Source organism: Microcaecilia unicolor, chromosome 3, assembly GCF_901765095.1.
Source record: "Microcaecilia unicolor chromosome 3, aMicUni1.1, whole genome shotgun sequence".
Lineage (NCBI taxonomy): Eukaryota > Metazoa > Chordata > Amphibia > Gymnophiona > Siphonopidae > Microcaecilia > Microcaecilia unicolor.
In genome coordinates, this window is record NC_044033.1 from 330,694,948 (window position 1) to 330,722,319 (window position 27,372).

The following is a 27,372-nucleotide window of genomic DNA, read 5'->3' on the forward strand; positions in this document are numbered from 1 at the left end:
CCTCTAAATATAAATTGCTCGGAAGACCTGAGTTATGTTCTTCTGCATATAAGTTCTGGTAGAAAGTTTTAAAAATATTTTGGATTTCCACATCTTTAAAGCACATTTTTCCTTTCTCGTCCTTTAAAGTTGTAACTCTTCTCGATGTCTGTTTCTGGGCAATAAGTCTGGCCAACATCTTTCCCCCCTTACTGCCATACTTATATAATTGAAATTTATAATAAGCTTGTGACTTCATCTCTCTCTCATGTATAATAGTATTTAGAGCTACTTGAGCTGATACCAATTCTTTCTTCAGTTGAGCGCTGGAAGACCCATCATATCTTTTCCTCAATGTTACAATTTCTTTTTCTAGCCTCAGTATCTCTCTGTCTCTAGCTTTTTTAAATTGGCTTACATAACTAATGATCTCTCCTCTTAGGACCGCTTTCGCCGCTTCCCAGAATATTATTGGGTCGGAGGCTGTATTCTCATTAAAAAGTTTATATTCTTTCCAAGTTTTCATCAAATGTTCCCTAAATCCCACATTATGGGTCAAGTAACTTGGGAATGTCCACTGTCTAACTTTACCTCCCTCCTCCCCAGGTTTCCAATTCGCCCAAACTTCTGCATGATCCGATATTGCATAAGGTCCTATTTGAGTATCCTGTATCTCTCCCATTAATGTACGTGACACCAGCAGGTAATCTATCCTTGATTGCGTGTTGTGTGCTCTGGACATATGTGTGTAATCTCTATCTTGTGGGTGGAGCACTCTCCAGATATCCAATAGGCCCAAAAGTGAACACAAGTTCGGTAGACCTTTTGACATCCAGTGAGATGGTGTCTGTGTGGCATTAGATTTGTCCATCTGCGGGTCCCATACTGTATTAAAGTCTCCTCCCAAAATTAATCTGGAAGAGTCTTCTCCTATTAAATGCCCCAATAGTTGTCGATAAAATTTTTTATCCATTTGGTTTGGTGCATAAATACTGCCCAATATTATCTGCCTCTTTGCCAAAAGTACCTTACAAAAAATGTACCTTCCCTCTGAATCTTTAATTACATCGCAAATCTTGTCCACCACCCCTTTTCTTATGAGGACAACCACTCCGCCTTTTCTCCCCTTTGCAGGCGATCCAATACATTCTCCCACCCACCATTTTTTAAGTTTGTCCTGTTCTGTCTCCTTTAGGTGTGTCTCTTGTAAAAGAGCGACATCTGCTTTGATTCTCTGTAGATATTTTAATATCTTAGAGCGCTTCACTGGCGACCCGATGCCTCCCACATTCCAGGTCACTATTTTAACCATCTTTCACGTGTTGTGGTGGCTACGGATCACCCACAGAAGCTCTTTATCATCCGGGAGCAACCACCCCAGCCTATGGTTCCCCCCTCTTATCATGTAGTCCCCACACATTCTCTTTTGCTGCATAGTATCATTTTTTCTCTCTTCCTTGTTCCTTATCTTGTTTACGTCTATTTGCTTTCCCCTACGCCCTATCCTTCCCCAACTCCTCCCTCCCCTTAACATCCCCTCCCTCCCTTCTATTACCCTCCCTCCCATGTTCCCTATTAACCCTCTACGTTCCGTCCCTAGTATGGGACTAATCACGTTTACGCCTCTCTCTACATTCCTTATAATTAAGCTTCTATTGCAAGGTTACTTCCCTCTTCTATATGTGAGCCCTTATATGAATTCCCCGTTCCTCCCTCTCTCTTCTCATATTCAAGGGCATCTCTTATCATATTCAGTGATCTGTAATTCTAAATAACTGTTTCAATATAACATTTTCCCATCTTGTGGTTATGCCCTCTCCTATAATTGGGGCCCATTGTATATTATATATATTAACTCCAACATTAACCAATAACGTTATGATTTCCTTAATCTAGTGTTTTCACAACTTGCATGTATAGCATCATCCCCGTCTCCCTCCTTTCCATCTTAACAAGATGACATGGTTTTATCTACTAAGCATTGTCTTTGTAAATGTTCAATTCCAGCTTCTCCGGAAGACCAGCCGAAACTCTTCCAGTGTATCTTCCATGTTATTTCAAAAGTTCCACTCTTGTTGGTTAGCGATAGTATTATTGACTGTGGTTGCTCGCCTTGGTTGTTGCTTATTCATTCAGCAGTTGTAATCCACACTCCTGTATACGGACGATCATGTTGCCTCATCCCATCAGCAATTGTAATCCAAAAGTATAATAGGGTTGTTCAGGTTGCGGCCTCCACCTTTTATTCTTATTATAGCCCGTCATGGGCCACTTGTATTCCGTGTTGGCTGCTCAAACCACGTCCTGATTATTTCTTAAATTGTAGTCCCCATTATTCCACCCCGAATCATGTCTTCCTGGGCACTTGGTTTTGTTATTCAACTTCTGAAAGTTTCTACTCGCAGTGTTTCTGCCGCTTCATTTCCGAGTTTGTAATCCATTGTATTCCAGTTGATGCTTCCATGTATGTCATTGCTACTCAACCCTGAGCCTCCGTCAGGGTCTGGAGCTGAGCCGATAATCATTCAGTTCTTATGTTTACTGTGACCCCCGAATTTATCTGTAATCATACCAACTCCGGCTGTCGCTTTATATCACTGAGGTCATTTTATCCAAAAGATTTAACTTCCTTAAATCAACTTTTTCAGCATTGTCCATGATTTAATTCCAACATTCAACTGTTTTATTCCATGTCTTTCCCAGTCTCAGCCTGATCCGTCATTCATCTCCTTCACTCAGTATTTGTCTAATGTATTGCTGTGCTTCCAGGACCGTCTCACAAATTTTAACAGATGATTGGTAAAAGATCTTTAATTTTGCTGGGTACAACAGCGCGAATTTGACCTTGTGTTGCACTAGTTGTGAGCACGTCGGTGAAAAAGCCTTCCGCTGCGCGGCCACTGCGCTCGAATAATCTTGAAAACACAGGATTTTTTGATTGTTATAAGTCAGAGGTGTTCCACCACGTATGGCCTGCATTATTGCAGTTTTATGGTTAAAGTTAAGTATTCGGCATATCACTATTCTGGGCCTCCCCACGCTTTGTCGCATAGGGCCTATTCGATGGGCTCTCTCAATGATTAGGGGCCCCATTTCTGATTGCAGCTTTAGTTCTCTCATTAACCATTTCTCTAGGAAAGGGCGAAGTTCTTTTTCCCCTATATCCTCAGGTAGCCCAACAAAACGCAAGTTATTACGTCTAGACCTATTCTCTAGGTCTTCTATCTTTTCGGCTTGTGTTTCCACTGTTTTTAAGAGTTTACCATACCTCTGTTCCATAGTTGTAACTTGGTCTTCCAGGGCCCCCGTTCGTTGTTGAAAGCCCGCCATATCCTGGGCGAGTTGCGCCATATCGCTCTGTAAACCTACTAGTTTGGAGTCCAGTCCCTGTAATTTTTTGTCTAGAATAACTTCCAGGGCTGCTGTTACTTCTCCCACTATTTCGGCGGTCCATGCTGAGCTAACTGACAAATTCGATGGGCTCGCCGGTGCCGCCATCTTGTCTTCTCCCGCTTTTCCTTTACGAAGCGATTTAGCGGCCATTGCTACTTCGGACCTCCGATCCAAAAAGATAGGTGGATGGGTAAGCCTCACGGGTTCTTTATTTTAAATTTTAGCCGGTTTCCGTTTTTTAGTTCGAGGGTTTTAGCTTAGAATGCGAGAGAGGGCACGGAGCTAATCTTTTAGTGACCGCTCGCGTGCATCGCGTCACGTGACCCCTCGTGTTATTCTTTTAAATGGAAAAGGTTTTTTGTCTATTGTGAAGGCAAGGCCCTAGATCCTTTCTGTTGCCCTACACAAAAACTACTTTAATACCCTCCTGCACCTATCTGAGTCTGGTTTAAAAACCAACTCTGTAAGGGTACATCTCATTTCAATCAGCCCTGTAGGGGGTAAGCCATCTCTGTACAGCCTCTAGTTGTTCGATTCATGAGAAGTTTAATGTTGTCAAAGCCCCCGTTCAAAACTTCTACTGTGTCATGGGATCTCAACATCATTCTAACCCAGCTGATGAGCGCTCCCTTTGAGCCACTTGACTACTGTCATCTGAAGTATTTAACCTGGAAAGTCTTGTTTTTGGTGGAAGTCACATCAGCTCACAGAGTCTGTGAGATTCAGGCCCTAGTAGCTGATCCACCTTACACGAAGTTTCATCACAACAGAGTAGTCTTCATACGCACCCTAAGTTCCTTCCTAAGGTACTGTTGGAGTTCCATCTTAACCAGTTAATTGTTCTGCCAAAATTTTTCCCAAAGCTGCATGCCCATCCTGGCAAAAGTGTACTGCATACCTTAGACTGCAAGCGAGCCTTAGCCTTCTATCTGGAGTGGACTAAATCCCATAGACAGTCCACCCATATTTTTGCTTCTTTTGACCCAAACAGGATGGGGGTAGCCATTGGTAAACACATTATTTCCAGTTGGCTAGAAAATTTCGTCTCCTTCACTTATACCCAGGCTGGACAGACTCTAAAGGGTCACGTCAAGGCTTATAATATCAGAGCCATGGCTACATCAGTAGTCCACTTGAGATCAGCCTCTGTTGAGGAAATTTGCAAGGCTGCATTGTGGTCTTGGGTCCACACATTTGACATCTCACTACCGCTTTGAGCTGGATACCTGATGAGGCAGCCGGTTTGGTGTCTAGAATCCATCCTCCTAGGCCCAGTTTTGTTTTGTTCCCGGCTTCACCTCCAGAACTAGATTGTATATAGTTTAAGGTTGATTGACTTCAAGGCCTCGACACTGAGTCCCTATTGTCCTAGCATTGTTTTTGGTTAGCCTGGTAGCTAGGGATTCTCAGATATGATAATACTAATGGCCTGCTTGTCCTCAGAGAAAGCAAAGTTACTCACCTGTATAGCAGGTATTCTCCAAGGACAGTAGGCCACATATTCTCACATACCCTCCCACCTCCCCTAAGAGTTGTATTCCTTCAGCTATATTATTCTACCAAGGAACCTGCACTTGCATGTTGAGCAGGAAGGCGTTTGCACAGTGAGATGCTGGTAGCATTTTCTACTGTCTGTATACACTAGGCATCATCTGCACTGGGCTCCGTCAGATAACGTCACCCAGACGTGGGAATACTTGGCCTGCTGCCCTCGGAGAACATCTGCTACAGGTGAGTAGTTTTGCTGTCATAATTAATATTCATTGGATGATGGGATCATTTCAGTCCTATTAAGAGGACTCCTATCAGAATGTAATATAGGCCCCGACTTTCAAAAAAAGGGAAATCAAAGAAGCTAGTCCTGTAGTGGAAGAGTTACTCCCATTCTCCCTCCTTGCTATTTCATTGGATATAGGCCTAGTTCTAGTCTTGTTCCACTTTAATCTGAACTGAAAAGATACACCTCACACTTTTACATTTCTTTTCTGACCATTAGTCAGCCTGTGAAAGCAGATGTCCTGTTTGTTCATGGCCTTTTGGGCGCAGCATTTAAAACATGGCGGCAGCAGGACAGTGATGCAACTATAGAGGAAGGGGACTCTGAGGAGGAAGAGGATTATACAGCATGCTGGCCAAAGGTAAGAGTGATTACGGGTGATCCTTTCTGCCGTCTATGAGGAAGAAGGAGGAAATGTAGAACTCTGTCGTGAGAGGGAATAACATACTTGTATAGCCCAAATTACTAGAGCCGTAGTAGTGATCACAAGCTATACTCCATTACATAGAAATTTAGTTTTATAACGCGGCAAACTGTTCCTCTGAAGCATACAACAGAAAGTGAAAAAATAGAATGCCCAAAATTCCCTATACCATTCTGAAGGAAAACTGGCTCTTTCAATCCACTTAAGTGAACAGATGCTTTCCTTGATATATATCAATTTGCAGGTTTCCCTTCACTTAGCAAGGTGAGTGTGCCCCTCATACTGGACAGTCAGACCCAAGTACAGTATTTCCATTGCCTACTTTAAATTACGCGACTAGGCAGAGCTCTGGAACTCTCTAGACCTGTCCAAAATTTGAGTCTTTTTTTTTTTTTTTTTTTTTACACCATGATGCCAAAATCCTCTCCTTAATGATAGAAACTGTTCATGTCACCTCTTTGATCCCATGGCTTTGTGAAAACTCTTGAAATGAGGCCCTGATGAATGTACGTTTGCTTTAATTTGCTTTTGATGTAGACATGGCTAGCAGCTGATTGTCCTGCTCTCAGAATTATATCTGTGGAATATGATACCCATGTGAGTGACTGGAAGGCAAAGTGCCCTGAAGAGAACTACAGGTAAACTGAGCAGTGAGAGAGAAAGTGGAAAGTCTCTGCACCCTCTTCCCTCCTCTAGTGCCTATTCTTAGAACTCAGACATGTGAGCTTGGGAACTGTTAGAGAGCTGTGCTGCATATTTCTTTTACTACTGTGCTCTACTATACCCATGATTATGGCCAGTGAGAAAGACAGTTTTGCTTTGCAGGAGAGCGCTCATGTCTAATTATGAGGTCAATATTCAAAGGGGTTTAACTGGGCAGGAGAGGCTCTTGCCTAGTTAAACTCCATTGAGCTGGTAAGCCGCTGATACTCAGTGGCACTTAACCAGGTAGTTAACTAGCATTCTCTAATCTGCTAGGTTAGATGTGGTCTGTGGATAGTGTTGGGCAGAGCACTACTTAGCCATTTAACAGCAATATTCAGACCACTAATCTGTTAAATATATGAATAAAGTTAGAACAGCAAAAACGCTATCTTAACTTCTTCTGCCGAGTTAACCGAGCACCAGTCTGAATTTCGGTCGGTGCCCATTTAACTCCCAGATAGCCACACTATTCAGTGCTGGAGACTGATTATTCCCTTGCATTGAATATCTGGGGTTAATTCAGCCCACCACTTTGTATGGCTTACAAGCCATTTACCACCACGGGCTGAGTATCGGACCCTATATTTCTAACATTTATTTTCCTGTGACATAAATGAATAATCATACTTTAAGTCTGAAAATAAGAATACAGTTACACTTCTGTACTTTCTTGGAGCATGCCAGAACAAATACAGAACAGAAAACCATGAGATCCCTGTCTGTGTTGGTTTGTCTTGGCTTTAGAAATGTGAGCCCAGTAAACCTGCATATTTCTGAGGCAATCACTTTCTGTATCTGCTAGCATGTTATTGGGATTCTATTACAGCCCAGGTATTGGGTGAGATTTCTTCATTAAAAACTAAGGGCTCTGTTTACTAAGGCATGCTAGCATGTTTAGCTCATGCTAAACTTTTGCACACACTAACGCTAGAAACTCCCATATATGCCTACAGCATGGCTTAGTAAACAGGGCCCTACATGTAAAACTATCAGGAGGTCAGATAAATGGTTTACAAAGGAACTTTTGTTAGAGTGTAAGAAATTGGAGAGGTTGTAGAAGAAAAATCCTACAACGTGTAACAGGCAGAACTGAAGTCTGAAAATTAATTCTTGTGGTTAAAACTAAGAGTATTTCTCAAATTTAGTGAAGTCAGATAAATTAGATACATCTAACCTGTCTTATCTGGCAGGAAATCCATCGCATACAGAAGCAATGAACTTCTTAGAAAGCTGAAAGCTGCAGGCATTGGAGACAGGCCCATAGTATGGATCTCCCACAGCATGGGAGGTGAGTACCACATATCACATTTGAGCATACTATCAAAATCAGCTTTTGGGATATTTAAATTAGTACATTCACTTTTTTCAGTTACTGACACTACTTGAAATTGCTGTCCATCTGCCTCTAATTTGGCAATTTATTTTAAGGAAAAAGTATGCTCTATTTGAAACACCTTACCTGATAAACAAGATATCGAACCCTACCTGATTAATAAGGATATGGGTTTACCATCTGATCGGTTATGGGAAGTTTTCAAACCTATAACAGCTGTAGAGGTCACCAAGTTACTAAAAAGGTTTGCATCATCTTATTGTTATTTGGATAATGATCCCTCTTATGAGGTCTCCTAGTCCTAGTTTTATTTGTTTCTTTACTAATTGGCTGAATCTACAGTTACATCTTGGCAGCTTCCCTACTCCTCAGTGGCATTGTTTTGACACCAACAAAAATTCTAAAAGTGATGTATCTGATGTGATAAACTATAGACCTGTGGCATCCATCCCATTGTTTATCAAAGTGATGGAAGGCTGGGTAACTGAGAAGTTGAATCTTTTTTTGGCCAAGTTTCAATTACTGCATGGACCTCAATCAGGCTTTTGTCAGGACTTTAGCACTGAAACCGTGGTCTGCTCTTTGGTTACATCTGGCCAGAAATTACTGAGCCAAAGTTCGATTATTATTCAATTTGACTTGTCTAGTGCCTTTGACCTAGTAGACCACAGTATCATGGTGCTACTCCTTGACTCTAGGGATTAAGGGCCCAGTGTTATCTTGGTTCCAAGGTTTTCTTGCTAGATCATATAGGGTGAAAATGCAGGCTGATTATTCTGACCCTTGGGATGTGGTGTGTGGAGTTCCTCAGGGGTCTCCCCTTTCGCCCTCATTGTTTAATATTCTTATGAAACCTCTAGCAGATTATTTGGAGTTACTCCAGTTGCAGTTTTACATATATGCAGACGATATCACAATACTAGTATCTTTCATGCCAGGCAATTCTTCTCATGACTTTAATCTGTTGCGCTTCGTACAGGTGGTTGAGGATTAGTACATTCATTTAGGCTGAAGTTAAAGAAAAAACTAAATTTTTTTGGATTGGTCTTTTAGCCTTTCAAAGAGACAATCCTATCATTAAGTTACTGTAGGTAATTCTGACATAACCCTCAATACAGTTTCAAGAGTTTTAGTCTTAGGCGTTTAGATAGTCAACTTTGTTTAAATTTATTATTATTATTATTTATTTATTTATTTATTTAGATTTTGCTCACACTTTTTCAGTAGTAGCTCAAGGTGAGTTATATTCGGGTACACTGGGTATTTCCCTGTCCCTGGAGTGCTCACAATCTAAGTTGGTACCTGAGGCAATGGGAGGGTTAAGTGACTTACCCAAGATCATAAGGAACAGCAGTGAGATCTGAACTGACCACCTCTGGAAGTCATGCCCAGTGCTCTAGCCACTAGGCCACTCCTCCAAGTTAACAAGGTGGTTAGTAAATCCTTTTTATTATTAAAAAAAAAACTCTGGGTAATTTGCAAATATTTTGACCCAAAGATTTTCTATTTAGTAGTGTAGTCTTTAATTTTGCCATTATTGGACTATTGTAATTCTGTCTGTATTGGATGTACAAAATCTTTAATTCTGAAGTTACAAAATGTGGCAGTTATCTTTCTGGTTGGCAAATATGACTCAATCTCTCCCTACATGTCACAGTTACATTGGTTGCCAGTGGAAGCCAGATTGCAATTTAAAATTTTGGTACTGACCTTCAGGGCTTTTCATGGCGACATTCTGAGTTATTTAATAGATCACTTTGTTTTTCTTAATAGGAATTATGGAAGAGTTACCAGAAATCTCTATTTGTTAGATTTCCTTTCTGTTCATAAAGTAAAGGCTTGGTGTCCTCTAAAGTCCTTTCTGACTTATCAAGCAGCCTATAGTTGGAATTTTCTTCCATCATTTTTAAGACATACAGAACATCTCCTTGAGTTTCGGAAATTACTTAAGACTTCTCTCTTTAGAAAATATGTCTTATAATTTATAGATTGTGCTTGGGTTTTAAAATTTGTGATTGTTCAACCTTTTGTATTTTTCTCCTTTTCTTGTTGTTATCCTCTTAGAACTTGTTGGTTGTAGCAGGCTGTAAGATTTTAATGTAATGTAGAACTTGAGCACAGGTCTGAGCATGTGCACATATCTACAGATGTGCTCTGTGCATAACATTTTTGCAAAAGCAATATTTGTATGCTGAATACCATTCTAGTACATGATGTATGTGTAACTCTGGTCATAGATGTCATTTTTCTGTATTCCAACCTGTGCACTAGAGAGTTGACAGGGACAGAAATCTAACTTGTTCCCTTCCATCCCCACTGGAATCTAACCCTTCCCAACCCATTCCTGCTGGAATCTTACCTGTACCCACAAGAATTTAACCCGTTCCCACCTGTCCCCACAAGAATTTAATGGTACCTAAAAAAAAAAAAATAATTCTGGTTGGCTCTCTGTATGTGCGTCTGTCTGTCTCTCTCTCTCTCAGCACTGCAGGCAAGGAAGAAATGGAAGTTTGAACATGGAATACTCTGGTGCACACATGTAAGACTTGTCTCTGATTCGCTGGCACTGTGTGCTGAGAGGTTGCCACATGCATGCGTCAGTAGGTCAGGTGACCTCTGATGCTTGTGCCCAGGGCTGGTTTTAGCGAGTGCGGGGCCCTGTGCAGATCAATTTGGTGGGGACCCATCCATATTCTTCCATCTCTGTACCTCTATCTTCCTCCATGTTTAGTATCTCCTTTTCTCTGTGTCCCTATATTTCTCTGTCCAGCTTCTCCCCTCTATTTGTCCCCAGTGCCAATATATCTCTACCCTCTCTGACCGTACCCCATCCAGCTTCTCTCCCTCTCACTCCTTCCCCTTTCCAGCATCTGGTTTGGTTGCTTGATTCCCTGCCTGACCACCCCACCCTCCCTCCCTCCCTCACTCACGCTGTAGGTTTAATATTTGTTCCCTTTTCCTTCATCTCCTTGGTCTGGTATCTATGTTTCCCTTCCCTCCCTCCTTGTGCCGTACCAGCAGTTCTCTCTCTTCCCTCCAGTTCTCCTCCCCCTCTTCCTCCCACGTCCAGCAGCTCTCTCCCTTCCATCCAGATCCCCTCCTCCTCTTCCTCCCACATCCAACAGCTCTCTCCCTTCCATCCAGATCCTCTCCTCCTCTTCCTCCCATGTCCAGCAGCTCTCCCCTTCCCTCCAGCCCCTTCCTCCTCTTCTTCCCTTGTCCAGCAGCTCTCCAGCCCCTTCCTCCTCTTCCTCCCATGTCTAGCAGCTCTCTCCCTTCCCTCCAGTCCCTTCTTCCTCTTCCTCCCTTGTCCAGCAGCTCTCCAGCCCCTTCCTCCTCTCCCTCCCATGTCCAGCAGCTCTCTCCCTTCCATTCAGTCCCCTCCTCTTCCTCCCATATCCAGCAGCTCTCTCCCTTCCCTCCAGTCCCTTCCTCCTCTTCCTCCCTTGTCCAGCAGCTCTCCAGCCCCTTCCTCCTCTTCCTTCCATGTCCAGCAGCTCTCTCCCTTCTATCCAAATCCCCTCCTCCTTTTCCTCCCACCTCCAGCAGCTCTCTCCCTTCCCAGTTCCCTCTAATCCCCCTCCTCTCAGAAGTCCGACTGTGGCAAAACTATCCCTCCCCCCCCCCCCCCCCCCCCCCCCCCAAGTCCAGCACTTTTTAGTTCTGTCTTCCAGGCCCGCCCATCCAACATCCTTCATCGCTGTCGCTGCCTTTTCTCCTGCGGCTCTGTGTATGGCCATCCAGGAGGCAGCGATCAACGTTGCCTGCCACTGCCTGCCCTGAAATTGTGCTTCTCCCCAGGCTCCGCGCCGCTCTTTTTTTCGCTCGTCGCGCAGCGCTGCCATTCACACAGGCAGCTCCGCTCCCCTCTGCCGCATCCATCTAGCCCTACTAAACTGGAAGTGCATCAGAGAGGGCCAGATGGACGCGGCAGTGGGGAGCGGAACTGGCTGTCTGAATGGCAGCGCTGCGCGATAAGCGAAAAAAGAGCGGGGTGGAGCTTGGGGAGAAGCACAATCTCAGGGCAGGCACTGGCAGGCAATGCTGATCGCTGCCTCCCGGACGGCCGTACATGGAGCCGCAGGAGAAAAGGCAGCGACAGCAATGAAGGATGTTGGATGGGCGGGCCTGGAAGGAAAGTGAAGGCAGAGTTGAGGCGCGCCGCGCGGGGGGCCCCCTTAAGCGCGAGGCCCTATGCGTCTGCCTCGGTCGCCTTGGCCTAAGACTGGCGCTGCTTGTGCCTGTGCCAGCTCGGGAGCAGAGAGGATTAAGTCAGACTTTCCACATCTGCGCTGTTAAAGCAAGGAGGAGGAGGCAGCATTTAAAGAACTTGGTACTTGGTAGGTGAGAGGCTGGCGCAGGTGCAGCTTACACTTTCACAGGAACGCTGCAGGAACTGCGTCCAAATTGCTTCTGTTGCTGCGGTAATCCCCACAAAACCCTATTTCTCTGCAGGTCTCTCCTGTGCACAGCTCTAGCACTGTTAGAGCAGGACCGTGACTATAGAAGAATGAGTACACCTCCCTTTCAGTTCTCTTTTTGTATTATTATTATACTCTTTGTGGAACCAAAACAAAAAAGGTTGCTGGTTTTTGTATACCGGCAGAAAAGGAAGAAACGAGCATGAAATCCTCACTTATATGACTGCAGAAGAATGAGCTAACCCTTTTAAGCCTCCGAGGACTTAATGTTAAAGCCCCAGCATTGTGATCAGCCTTCAGGCTTCTGCACACTTCCTCATCATTATCATTTGTCACTAGTGTCTAATGCTAGGCTTTGCACAGGGTTAGTTTCTGTGCAAAACTCTTTTCTGCATCTCTGCCCCCACAAAATCGTGTGTTAAAGCCACACTCATCTTGTACTAGCCATGCACAAATCCTTGCACACTTTACTGCGTCTGCTGCGGTTCATGGGTGCTATGGTAAACTGCAAAAGCCAGCCAATTGTTCAAAATTCTTATTCAGCAACAGGGAACCTGAGATTGCAGCAGAAAGGCTGCTCAAGAAAAAAGAAAGAAAGAAACCCTCCAGCTTGGAGCTTTGTCTGGTAAACAAGATAAACTTGAATAGAAAAGTGAATTACAGACTCAGAAATGTTTCAAGTTAGCTAGAACAAGAATAGGGAACTTTTATCCTCAAGATCTGTTTGCCAGAGAAATTAGCCAAGTTCTTAGGCCACATGCATGCAGACACATCTGATGAATGTTCAGTGTATTTCATAAAATAGCAGACTTGTATCTAGCCTACTGCCCTGGTTTCAGTGAATGGACATATCTCAGCACCATTCCCAGTGTTTAGTGGCACATGACAGGGCTGTCCCATGCCTCCACTACTCTTTGCATTGACATTGGACCCTTTGATTCGGGAGATAATGGGGAATCCGGAGATCAGGGGTGTTAAATTAGGCACCTATGATTTTAAGATATCGGCTTTTACTAATGATTTGTTGGTGCATTTGACTTCACCCGTCCAGTCCCTACCGGTGTTATTGAAAAGTTTTGCAGAATATGGGTCCTTCTCAGGATATGGGTCCTTATCTTAATATGAATAAATCAGAGGAATTACCCACTGCTCATGAATTATGTCAGCAATGGGTGGGGGGATTTCCATTGAAATGGGACTTGGATGGTTTTAAATACTTGGGCATTTTGCTTACTGTTAACCTTCAATACCTATATAGACACAATGTTGATAGCCTTCTTCAATATACTAAACAGCAGTTGACTCTCTGGGACACTTTACTGATTTATTTAAGCCAGTGGTTCCCAAACTTTTTCAGTTCACGGCACCCTTTGTGTCCAAGAAATTTTACGCGCCCCCCCCCCCCCCCCCCCCCCCCCCCGACCACACCAATCTCTCCCCCCCCCCCCCCCCCCCCTCCCCGTCACACAGGTCTCCATCTTTTTCTGTGCACAAAATATAACGGTGCTAGGGTGTGTCCCTATAACCAGCCCCTCCAAGTGACACACTGATTACTACTCTACCTATGAAAACTTATCCTGTTGTTATACTTTCTCTGTGTACATCTGTATGCTACACAAGCTGGCAGGTTTGAATATACAAATGGTGTGAGCCAGCATTTCCAGAAGACCAATCAGGCATAAATTATTCCTTCTGGACCTGTTTTCTTCTAATGCCACAAATCGAGATTGATGTCATGTTTGAGTATCAAGTCACCCCCCTGGATTTGATCTTCAAGGGCGCTGGTACGTTGCTGGAACATAATAAATTTGTGTCCAAATTCATCCAGTTTAACCTCCTCTCTTTCCAATTTTGCCTCGTTAGGCTGCAGCTTTTTAGCTAGTACTGCTTCAAGGGTCACAGTTACCTCAGCCGTTATCTCCACAGCCCACGTTGAACCAACAGACAAGGTGGAGGGACTAGCAAGCATTATCATCTTAGCTTCTGGGAGCCGACCGCAATCTTTGTCCTTATAGACATGTATTCACCATGTAGAGCGGCAAGAAGCGATAAAAAATAGCACACCCCACCTCGCAGGTCCAAGCCTCCCCAAGCTGCAGTATTTCAAAAGATGATAGCAGTTGGAGGGCAAATATGTCAGGACGAAGGCAGGAGAGGCTTAGATCAGCGTATCTCCTGCAGCATGGTGCCGTGTGATCTCCGTTAGTCCACTTTTGAAGGTATTAAACATAGAAAATAAAATAAGATGTTATCTTTTTTATTGGACTAACTTAATACATTTTTGATTAGCTTTTGAAGGTAACCCTTTCTCAGATCGGAAATAAGCAAATGTAGAACGCAAGGAGTCACGTCCAATTTAAAGACTCCAGGGAAAGCCGTTTTCCTTCCAGTCTAACAGGTATCCAGGTAAGACATTCCTTTTGTGGAGCGTAGGAGTCAAAGGACAACAGTGCTGGATCTTCAGGAGCTCCCCAGTCAGCCCAATGTAAAAGAATGGCTCTTTTCTGAAGGAATTCCTGTAGGTGGTCATTTACATCAGTAGATTGCCTTAGACAAGTGGGTCCTGGATATTCTTTGGCATGGTACTCATTGAGATTCACAACTCACGTTTCTGATTCCTTTTGGTATCGCCCTGCACTTCAGACTCCAGAAAGATGGCTCAAAAAAGACTTCTGTGTCTAGAAGCAATAATCCCTGTCTAGTAAAGCCTTCACTGGCTACCAGTACAATACAGGACTAAATTTAAAACTCTGTCTGATTTTCAAGGCCCTCAAAGGAAATGGCCCAGAGTACTTGAGCAGGATCTCCCTCTACACACCTCCAAGAGATTGATCCTACCAGAACTGAGCGTTAGAGAACAGGCTTTTAGCACGACTTGAGATAAATGCTTTCCACTAACTTACACAGTATTGTTTTCCCTATTTGTAATCAGGCATTTGATGGGAGTTTTTTTAACCAATGATTACTTTTTTAACTGTGTGCCTCTCAACTTGATTATTTTGCAGTCCAGTTTTAAAGACCGCGGTTGGCCTCTGTAGTATGAGGTTTTTTCTCCCATTTTCAATTCAATCAAATTAGTGCACCAGTGTGCCAGTTCTTTGATTCACGTTGGTAATTTTACCTTTGGACATCAGCCGCTTAACAGGTTGGCTAACAGACACAGCACTCTACTAAATAAAGATGAAACCTCTTTTGGAAAGGAACCCAGTATTCAGAATTTAAGTTACTTATATGCGAGAAAATGAAAAGTGGTCACTTTATTCTGTCCCTCTGTCTTCTCATTTTCACATAGCAGTAGTTTGTCTCTTTTGCTGAACAACATCTTCTACTGGATGTTTGTGGTATTTTTCAAGCTTCCAGTGCAGACTGTGAAAAAGGACTAAGCTTGATGAATACCATTAAAACTAAGATTAAAAACTGGCTAGAAGTTGAACACCTTGACATTTTAATGACCTAGAATGGTACTACTCTAGACAGTGTTTATAAATTATGGAAAATAGAGCGAGGAAGAAGTTTCCACTCAGTAATTTGTAAGTACCCAATTTTTTTCTGTATATTTTCAGTTACACTGTTAATCAAGTCACTGATATCTTATTATTTTCTCTGACTGTCTTTCTCTCTCCCCCAAACAGTAATCCAGTTTCTCATTGCACTGGTGGATTACCCCTTGCCTGAACACCCACTGAGTCCAACATAAGACCCAGCAGTGATTATGAGCCAAACTATACGTTGCATGGTTATTGAAGCGGAACATAGCAGCTTAAAATGGAAATATTTCTATTTTACATTCTTTTGGGGCATGAATAGTTGAAATAAACACATCATTTCAATAAATACATGTTCCAATGCATTCTTTAATGAGTTACCATATGTTTAGTAGCAAGAACCACCCACAGATAAATATACCTGAAAACATTTTGCACACAGCAAAAAATGTTTCTCAATGTGGCCAGATCCTTAGAGGGGAACTATGATGGCAACCTCTCTGGACTAGTACCCTGGTCAAAAGCTCACATGCATCCCCTTCAGGGCTCGTTAGCTCAGTGGTCTCCCTGATTTTATGACTTTGAGATTTTACTTCTGTTCAACTCTCCATAAAAGAAAGCCCAATTTCGGTTGTGCACTTCAACAAATCTTTGAAAGGAAATGGTTTGGAGACCCCTCCCCCCCCCCCCCAATTGGATTGTAGTCACGTTGGACATGAGGCTACTGGCCTGGTGAAGCTCATTGCCACAGACAGACTGTGCAGGGGCTTAATCTAAGCCACTTGGGTCATAGACAAACTGGAAACCAGAGGCATCAGATTAGCTTTGCTACACTTCATACCCAAAGTGAAGGGAACAGAGGGTTTGGATGCTCCCATGCATTGCCTACAGTGGTAGCTTATGGACCATAGACAAACTGGAAACCAGAGGCATCAGATTAATGTTGCTATACTTCCTACCCAAAGTGAAGGGACCAGATGTTTGGATGCTCCCACGCATTGCCTACAGTGGTACCTTATGGAAATGGACAAAATTGCAGGTGGAGTGCAGTCCTGGCCAAAGAAGAAAACCTTTTAACCTGTTGAGCAGAATTGACTCTCCAACAACTCGCCACACAGTGAGAGCAGAAAATGTGAAGGCCAATTTCATGTTAGACTCTAGAAAGTGGGAACCAGTCCAAAACATTCCAGAGGATAATGGACATGGACCTGATGGTAATTCAGTCTGACAGGTTCTTCAGGCATAGTAGGCTACTAGACCCTATAGGACTTCTGGAAACTTTTTTTTCTAGAGTTTGCTTTGTCGTATTCTTGTGTCTGATGTCCAGAGCAAGGCAGTTTTGCTAGGTCTTTTTTTGACAGTAGATATATTGACTCCTGAAGAAGGCTTTGTGCTGAAACATGGCCTGTGTAGGGTCAAGTTTACTCACACCTTTGGCTGGTCAAGACTGTACATGTTTTGATGAACTGATGGAGAATAAAGAATTTTTAGAAGCTTGGACTTCTTTTTTTGTCGGATTCTCTTGGGACATCTTTCTTCTACCCTCTTATTTTCTTTCATTAGTTGTGGAAGTTTTGTGTCCCCCTTTTTATTGTTAGGTTCTTCAGCCACCAGAAAATACAGGGCTCTAGAAGAAGCCCCAATCCATGGCTTTCTATTTATTCTAGGACCTCTAATAGCCAGGTAGAAGCTGGTTAGGGAGAGAGAATATTATGTGTATGGGGTTTTTTGTTTTGTTTTTTTTCATTTAGAGTTAGTTTTCATGAGATTGTTGGCTCCATTCCATTGCTTTGACATTTGCATACTGGCAAATGCCTCATTTTTTAAAAATTGTGATCATGTTTCCATCTGCTGGTAAAGCAGCTATAAGCCCATGCTCCTGGACTGGTCTAGAAGGATTCAAGGAAAGAAAATGTAAGATTAATTTTAAATTTTTAAAAGACATAATTACTTTAAAAATTGTGTGACAGGGTTGTTGAGAGAACTTGACATGATAGCTAACCGCAGACCTATTTTAATAACTATTTCTGAGCCAAGAGTGAAAAATATTTATGACCAATGTGGCCTTATGTATTCTACTCATAGTAGGAAAGGAACAAGATTAACTTCCCATTGAGAATCAGAAGGGTAAGAGAATATGTGAAAATGTGGTAATGGAAAATAGCATATTTTTAAAAGCAGTACTTGGACGTTTCTCTCCTAGAAGAAATTAATTGTGATCATACCACCCTGATTCCGTCATCGGACTCCCCTTTGCAGCCCTAAGCTAGGTAGAAAACTCAGTACTTCCAGAGCAGCCAAACAAAGAGGAAGGAAGACAAAGCATGTAAAGAGGCAATTGGAGAAGCATACTTAAAAAAAAATAAAAATAAACTTGCCATAATGATACTGCTGAGCATCTCTATAGTGCCACTAGGCTATGCAGCACTGTATAGACATACACACTAGATAGTTCCTTCTCCAGGGAGCTTATAAATTAGCTGAGACACACACAAGAAAAATGCAAGCTGCAAAAATAAAAGACCCAGAGAGATTCCTGAACTGAATATTAAACACACCAGATTTGCTCTCACACGTATGCATTCTCTCTAGTTTTTGTGATCTGCTTTTCTCTGCTAACAAAATAACTGGGGCCAGGGAATATTGCTGCAATCTTATGAGCTTACATTACATGTATTCCTCAGCTGGGGGGGGGGGGGGGGGGGAGAGAGAGAAAATATATTTTCAGTCATCCTTTTATGTGCTGTTTTATTTTTCTGTCATTTATTGTGAAATGGTTACATTCTGTTTCTGATGTTGATGCCTGAATAAAGATATTTAAACATAACTGGGGCATTTAACCTCACCATGTTTCATATCATTGCACAAATGAATTTTTGTGATACAGGTCTGTTAGTCAAAAGGATGCTACTGGATGCTTCTAGGACCCCAGAACTGCGTGCAATTGTAGAGAACACACGAGGAATCACTTTCTATAGTGTACCCCACCATGGCTCTCAGCTGGCAGAATATTCAATCAACATGAGGTATCTCCTTTTTCCCTCTGTGGAAGTAAAGGAACTCAGTAAGGGTAGGTTCTGCATGTTACTTTTCAACCACACTTCACATATGTTTGTCAAAATACAGAATGTTAAAAAGCGCTAAACGTGATCTTTTATGTTAAAGCAGTACTTTTAGCTATTGTGTTTGCTCATTCTGTAAAATCTTTTTAAAAATGGCTTTTAAAACATTCCCCCCCCCCCCCCTATTTACTAAGTCACACAGTAATGCTGACACAGCCTATTCAAAATGAATGGTCTGTGTCGGCATGACCGCATCGCCAGCCGCTAGTGCAGCTTAGTAAACAGGGGAGTTAACGTACTGTTTCCCTCTATTCTTTTCTGGTGATAACTGCAGTCAGTATATTGAGATTCCTTGTTGATTGAGAATTGGAAAGACCAACCTCCAAGGCAGATCATTTCAGTGTTTTCATTGGCAAGAAGGCTTCACCCCCCCTTTAATTTGTAGCCATTTTTCAGACTAAGCAGAACACCTTCCTTGTGTCCAAACCTTGCCAGGAAGCGTCTGTACAGTATAAGCCATTGGACAATGTAAGGAGGACATTGTTGCATTATATTATACCATGTCTTCTATTCTGCCAATACCTCCACAGTTCAGTGTGGATTACATCAACAAGAGACCAGACTAACACGTCCAGGAATCACACTGCCAAGTAATCTATAGTAACAAAAAAACTATTATGCACTAAAGTTACAAAAAAAAACCCTGATATATCCAATAATTAATGAGAGCTGGAATTCAAAAGACCAAATTTATGAAAAAGGAAAAATCTGAAAGCTTTCTTAAAACTCAAATAATGTCTGCAAGCTCCAAGAAATAAAGGTAATGAATTCCAAATTTCTGCTATTTGATATTGTAAAGATGCAGAAAGATGTTTGTTTGATTTTAATTTTGTTACATCCAGAAACGCAATAAAAACTGATTTTAGTGCTATATCTTGAATTGGTAACCATGTAGCAACGTTATAAAATTCATCATGTATAAAGGAGCTTCCCCTGACATTTTTTAAACTATAATGCACAACTTAAAATGAACCCTTGCCATGATGGGCAGCCAATGTAACATTAAATAGTAACTCCTAACCAATTCATATTTGCTTTGGCCGAAAATCAGCCTAACTGCTGTATTCTGTGGGGAAAGAGGAGCAAACACTATAGGAGCTAGCTGTGTGATGTAACGGATGAATCCAAGAACTGAGGTGATACTGGAAGCCTTGGTCTGAATTCTCTACTATTCAGTGTGTAAACATAAGGCCCAACGTATGCATATATATATATATATATATATATATATATATCTCATGCAGCTTCACCAATTTGAGGCCACTTTGAATTCTAATGAACTGAAGGAGAGCTACCAAATACCTTCCCATTCGGAGCTCCAACATTGCTAACCAGTGTGTGTCAGACATTCTCCCCAACAGCCCACCCTCAGAATTTTAATTTGGTGTATCCTCAAGGAGGTTGGCATTTCCAAACATATTCTCTATCTATTCAGAAATGCCTTGTCCTTCAAGCATGTGGTTCTCCCCCCCCCCCCCCCCCCCAAAAAAAAAAAAAAATCCATTTTCCCCTTTCTATCCTGAGCTTGGGTTGAGAGGCAGAGATTAGCAGAAGAAAATTAGCAGACAATGGAGGCTGCCACAGAGGTCTCCTGGAGCTGCTGTTGGCCCCTGGGCCTTGCATTGAAGAACATAGTTTTAGAGAATCATTTTTAAAGGCATTTCCATAGACAGAGCAGTGCTTTTTGATACCAATCAATTTTTATGTGGTAAAACACCATATCACCTCAGCAAGAAAAACTCCAACAATACAATAAACCATCTCTCTCTCTCCTAACCCCCCAACATCCCCCCTTTAAACTGAAACTCCTAACCATCCAGGTGCCTGCTGGCGTTTCTTCAGCAAGTGACCCTTAAATTTATCCCCTCCCCCCCCCCCCCCCCCCCAAGCAAGTAATTCGGCCAAATGAGTTCATTCATCTTGTGCTGGGCCATAACACCCATGGCGTTTATCAGTCAATTTCTCCCAAGTCCTGGATCTCCTTTATTCATAAATCATAGTCCAATAGTGTCTAGCCTTCAAGATGTTTCCATGTAAGAACAATCACATTTAGTTGCAGCCAGACAGATGCTCTTAATGTGCACCTGCCATTTAAGCCCTTTTTGTATTATGAAGGCCCAGCAAACAAGCTGCGGGATCAGCTGGAAATCGCATACCCAAGCAATGCTCCAAAGTAGACCAAAATGCTTGGATCTTCCGATATGACCACCAAATATGAAAAGGCCCCACTCTCCTCCGAGCATCGCCAGCAAACATCAGTGGTGCCCTGAGAATACATAGGTAACAGTCATGCCGGAGTATAATATCAACGGGTGACAACTTTATATGCATTTTCTTTAATCAAAGAACAGAGATGCTAATCCCCTAAGGCTTTGATTAAAATCGATGGGTATTACACAGCGACCTTTTCTATACAGCGGATGATCCGCCAGGGTTGTCCCCTCTCCCCCCTATTGTTTACACTTTTCAATGTGCCTTTGGCACAATGAATACAGAACAGTATGGACTTTGGGGGTTATCAGGTGGGGGCCACACATCATTAAATTGCTCTCTTTGTAGACTGTGTTCTCTTTTATGTTAATAATCGTGATCTGACATTGCCAGTTATTTTGAAGGAACTTCAGAAATATGGTCAAGTAACTGGCTTTAAAGTAAATTTTGATAATTCGGAATTTATGGGGGTTACTTTGGAAAGGAATCGGGAAGTGTATCTTCAGGAATCCTTCCCCTTTAAGGCTAAAGAGGGGATTCAGTATCTGGGTTTTTTTTTACCGAGGCAGTTACCTTCTTTGTGTCAACAGGGACTATGGGAATATCTTCACTCAAGTTTGGTTGGACCTCAGTAAATGGAAAGGTTTGTGTGGGGCCGATTTGCAATGGTTAAAATCAACGTTTTGCCCAGATTACTTTTTTTATTTCGGACTTTGCCTGTAGATGTCCTTGCACATGATTTACATCAGCTTCAACGGGCTATTTCTGACATTATTTTGGGGGGGGGGGGGGTAAGCATCCTCAACTACCCAGAAATCTCTTGTGGCAACTGGCGGAGTTGGGAAGACAGGCTGTTCCTAATCTCTTGTTTTATTATTGGGCAGCACAGCTCCGCCAACTTTCAGACTGGGAAATTAGTCCTGCTAAAACAGGGGTGACGTTGGAATAAGCTAATTTCCCAGATTTTTCCCTTAAGACATCTCCTTTGGATTTCTAATGGGAGCCAGGCTCTTTGTACTCATATTCTTAATCCTTATATGAGCCATTTATTTGGCATTTGGCAGAAGGTTCACAAATGTTATGGGGAAGGGCCAGGGTTTCTTATTTAACTCCGTTCTCATACAAACCACTTTCTGTGGCGGGTAGGGGGAATTCCATTTTTACTGGTTGGGATTGAGCGGGATTGGTTCACTTTTGGTAATTATTTGGTATTGGAGTAATTATTTCCAGATATTCGGGACCTGTACCAACTTCCTTCCAGGGATTTTTTTTCCCTATCTGCAGGTTAAACATTTTGTTATTTCTCAAAATTGGTTGAGGACAGATCCTAAGGATATGGAGCACATGGAAAATTTGTGGGTAGCACTGAATAAACTGAAGGGTCTTATTTTCATCCTTTATAAATTTCTCCTGGGAAGGCCTTTAAGAAGTATAAGTGTGTGTTGGCTTGGGAGCGGAACCTTGGCGAGACCATGGAATTGTGTACCTGGAAGAGAGTGTTTTATGAAGTTAAGAAAACCTCTTTGTGTGTCTTGATTAAAGAAAATGGGTATTAAGTTGCCGCAATGGATCTTTGTTGGTGCTGTTTCCAGGGACAAGGCACTTTCTTTCATATTTGGTGAACCTGTGATTTTCTGCAAATCTTTTGGAAGGCAGTCACCAGTGTGATTTCAATTCCCCTGTGAACCTAAGCTCTGCTTGCTGGGATTGGGTAATTCTAGAGGACATAAGTGACAGACGCACATTAAATGTATTTGTCTTGCTGCTGTGAAGTGCAACATAGCTGCACACTGGAAACAAACAGTGGAGCCCACACTTTCCACCTGGGCAGCTCGAGTGTGGATTCGTCAAGATTTGGAACAATTGACAGATCATTCTCATGGCCGTTTTTCCCCAGACCAAGAAGAGTTGGACACACCTGACTCTTATGCTTTCCAGTAGTTGATAGCTCCTTGTGTGTTTTTCTGATGACAGAAGTATGGGGGTCCTTTCTTTTATCTGCTGGGGGCCTTTATGACTTGAACATGCTTCATGGCTGAAGGGGGCGGGGATGAGGGAGGGGGTATTTTCTGCTGTTTATTTTGTACTCGTTATGGTACTGCTGTTTGTATTATTCATGGTTGGAACACCAACTAAATAATTTGTTAATAATTTAGACTTAAAAAAAAAAAAGAACAGAGATGCTTTCTTAACTTCACAAAAAATATGTTTCCATTCCCTTAAAGTAAATTTCTTCTCAAGATAAATTTATATCATGTAAACTCCCTACCTCGAAAAAGCTTATAAAATATAAGAGACCCCTCCATCTCCCCAAGGCTATCCATAAATTTTCCAAGTGCTCACTATCTTCTGGATCATTCCGCAACCAACCCTAGCACCAAGAAAATGTTTAATTTGTATATAAGGAAAAATATCTCTACAGCGAAAAGTATATTGTTCTTTTAAAGACTCAAAGGGCCAGATTTCCCCCACATCCAACAACTGACAAAACTTAACCGGCCCTTTACATTCCCATTTTGAAAACACCCTTCCTGCCCTAAAAGGTAGCTCTGACTCATAAGAGCCAGAGAGGAAACCCAAGCACGTACTCCATATTTGGTCTTTACTTTGCTCCAAAGACCCAGGAGATGTTTCATAAAAGGATTAGTAATAAACTTCCTAATATACTGAGGGCAATCCGAGGGCCATAACGGATGTTTCAGTGCAAAAGAAGGAAAATGATCCTGCTCCAAAACTACTACTGCCTTATACAGAGCACTCTCCCAATCCAACAATTGCCTTAGTTGTGCTGCCCAGCTCCACATCCTGCCATATAACACCAATTTAGCCATCCTAGGGACCTTCTCTCCCCAAATAAAAACATAAAAATTCTCAGCAAGGTACAGAGCACCCAGCGGGGACCTCTATGGGAAATTCCAAAACAAAAATAAAAGTTGAGGAAGAACATTCTTCATGAGGACCACAATATGCCCCCACCATGATAACCAATTCCCCTTCCGCCTACCCAAGTTCCGCCGTATTTGATGGAACAAGGGCTCATAGTTACAGGAATATAATTATTGCAAATTTCCCATAATCTGGACCCCCAAATATCTGAATCTCTCACCTGCCCACCGAAGGGGAAAATTTCGCTGAAAGATACCCTCATCCACACTCATGTTAGTCACCCCCATCAGCTCAGTTTTATCTAAGTTAACTTTAAATCGAGCTACATCCCCAAATTCCTGAAATTCTTGAAGAATTGTCGGCAGTGTGAGAACAGGCTCCTCCACATATGGTAATATATCATCTGCAAAGAGGGCAATTTTCTGGGCACTCCCGCCACCTGAAAAACCCTTGATAACCAGATTAGACAGATCCTTAGCGCAAAGGGTTCCATCCATAATGCAAACAGCAGAGGGGAGAGTGGACAACCCTAATGCGTGCCCCATTCTATAATAAAAATTTGTATGACCCCCATTCACTTTTACACAAGGTGTGGGCTGTGTGTAAAAAGCCTCTATCCAGGAACGAAACCTGCCAAATCTGCCAGAGATAGCTCCAGTGGAACCTGTGAAATGCTTTCTATGTATCTACAGACAAAAGAGCCAGCCTAGATGAGGTCTGCTGGGCTCCCCAAATAATAATCAGAGTATGCCGGATATTATTAGCCATCTATTGATTAGGACTGAAGCTCGCCTGATCAGGATAAACCAGAGCAGGCAAGACCCGAGTCAGACATTCTGCCAATATTTTTGCTATAAATGTAGATGCTTAACATCTACATTTAAAAGCTAAAGTTGCATACCACTGGATCTTTGCCAGGCTTCAATAAGATCAAAATACCTGCTTCCTGCATACTCAGAGGCAAAGAGTTGCTCACAAGCAGCCCATTTCCCACCCTACATAATAAGGGTCCCACCTCCCCTACAATAGGTTTATAGAATTTGACTATGAACCCACCAAGCCCCAGGGATTTTCCACTAATCTGGTGTTTAATCACCCATTGAACCTCAAGAAGTGAAATAGGAGTATCCAAGGCATCCCTCTCTGCACCAGAAAGACATGGTAATTCCACTGAGTCAAGATAGTCTTGAATTGCTGAAAGGGAAGAATGAGAAGAATCCTTTTATAGATTCTGATAAAATTCAAGGAAACAATAATGGATGTCATCATCCGTATAATATAAAACATCCCCTGCCCCTTAATTTTCCAAACTAAAAAATCTACCCACCTCTCGCAGAGGTGCCTTGTCAACAGAGTACCCAACCGCTTGGTAAACTTTAAAGAATCTCTGGCAAAGCTGCTGACACGTAAATTAATCCGAGTCACGGCATTGTGAAACCATTTCAATCTGCATCCTGTTCAGGTCACCGCAGATCTGAATCAGTACCTCCAGAGGAGCAGGGTCTGAACAATCCTTATATCTCTTCTCCAAGTACCCCAGTTTCTGTCAAAAGCGCAAGTACGCCTGGTCTGTGGCTCATTTTCTTTGCGCCCCCCCCCCCCATTTGATAAAATGAACCCGTACTACGGCATCCCATAAACAGCCATCAGACACCTCCCCAGTAACATTGTCTAGCAAATAATTATGAATAATTCCCTTAACATCCTCACAGACCTGACGATTTCCCAACAGATGTTCATTAAGTCTCCAAAACCCATGTAGGATTCACCCCCCAGGCCCCCCAAGTCTACCCATACTGGGGCATGGTTGGAAACTGAGATGGAGTCCATGCCAACCTCACGAACATTCTCCCACCGTGACCTATGACACCAAATGGAGTCAATTCTAGTGTACATGTCCCTGGGGTGTGAACAGAAAGTGTAGGGGTGCTGTGTGGGGTAATAGAGGCACCAGATATCTATCAAATCCAATGCACCAATCAGCTTTAAAAAAGCCTTCCGATGTGCTCTCCCCACATCCCCCCCTTCTCTTAGAATGATCCAAAGAGGGATCATGCACAAGTTAAAATCTCCCCCCCCCCCTACAAAAAACAACTACCCTATATACAAAATCCAAAAGTTGGGGCTTCAGTTCTGTGAAAAAAGCACCGTGTTACATATTAGGGGCATAGATGTTGACTATAGTAACCGCATGCCCTTGTAATTTCTTCTTTACTCCAGACAGCTGCCTTGGGGTTTTGATATACATCATCTACTTCAAAAGCACATCTTGAACAAATTAATATGGCTAGCCCTCCCGAGCACCTGCCCCCTTGTTGCCCATGAGTTAAATGAATCTCAAAAGCTCTACATTTTAATAAATGATGAGCTTCTTGAAGTAACACTGTGTCCCACTGGCATTTTCTCAATTAATTAAAAACTACACTTCATTTGCCTGTGTCATTTAGCCCTTGTACATTACAAGAGCCAAGTTTTGTAAGAAGAGCCTACAATTTTCCCTCCACTCCCAATACAGCCCCTCCCTATTTTGTAAATACTGGCTTCCACCCCGATTAGCTAGCCTTTCCTGATTACGGAGGAAGCCACTCGCCATCAGGGACCAGGAAAACAAGGTTCCCCCAACAACCTTCCCTGCCTCTGTCTCCTTCCCAGTCCAACCACTACTGCAGCCCCTCCTCTGTCCTGTCTCTCCTCCACTAAACCCCAACAACCACTCCCAAGTATGAACCAGATCAACAGTATGCAATAAACTTTAAATAGCCAAAGAACCTACAGTTTTCAGCAAACACATGACTACCCATCCTAGAGCATAACAGACAGCAGGCACAAAAACATTTAAAAAAGGAGCATTTAATGTAAAAGTCAGGTAGCCAAGCTCTCCACTCTCTGTGAAGCTTTGGATTGGGTGCTTGGAACCTTCTGCTAACCAGAAGTCGACAGTGAAGTTGAAGGCGATTTGTCCCTATCTCCATGTGGTGGGAAATTACGACATCCTAATGCTTCCAATGCATGCCAGGCTTCACTGCTGGTACGCATCTTCTTGGCCTGGCCCCCAACGGTGAACAAAATGGAAAGGGCCAGTGATAATGGTAATTGGCAGACTGCAAACAACATATCACCTCCCAGAGCTCCCAACACTACTTAGCAAGGGTCATTCCCATTCCCGCAAAATCTTTGTATATGGTGATTTTGCAGTTGTCCCACACGAGCTCTTTCCAATTCCTAGCTCTGTACAAAACCTTCTCTTTAAGATGGAAACATACTATTATGTCTCTGGGGGCCAGCCCAGGCTCTTATGTACTCTATCCAATTCCACAGTCTATGTTTTGCCATGTTCTTCACCCAAGTTCGCCCCCTCAAGCAAAGACATACAAATTTGGGTAAAAACCTGTCTGCAGTCTTTATATGGCTCCGTCCATGGTATCCCCTTAAACCGCAAGTTATTCTCCAAGTCCTCTAGCAAATCAAAAGCAGCTTGATGCCCCTGTACATGCTGTTTTTCCGCTGCCTTCAAGGTCTGCATGTGGCTCTCTAGTGAATCCAAACAATCCTCAGCTGCTTCCAGCCTACTGTCAATCTCTCATACATCCTGGCAGTTCTCCACAAGTGCAGATTATATATCATCACGTATCACCT

At 42.7% G+C, this 27,372-nt stretch overlaps 1 protein-coding gene across 4 annotated transcripts in view; it reads left to right on the plus strand.

Annotated features, from left to right (window-relative positions):
• SERAC1 (serine active site containing 1) overlaps window positions 1–27,372 on the plus strand; it is a 125,011-nt gene that overhangs the window by 91,775 nt on the left and 5,864 nt on the right. For 3 of the 4 annotated variants that reach the window (XM_030198408.1, XM_030198407.1, XM_030198409.1), the window contains 4 exons: window positions 5,369–5,510; window positions 6,111–6,211; window positions 7,469–7,566; window positions 18,405–18,587. In XM_030198408.1, the coding sequence (XP_030054268.1) occupies window positions 5,369–5,510; window positions 6,111–6,211; window positions 7,469–7,566; window positions 18,405–18,587 (524 nt within the window). The remainder of the gene's footprint in view (window positions 1–5,368; window positions 5,511–6,110; window positions 6,212–7,468; window positions 7,567–18,404; window positions 18,588–27,372) is intronic. The other variant, XM_030198410.1, reaches the window with a different exon arrangement.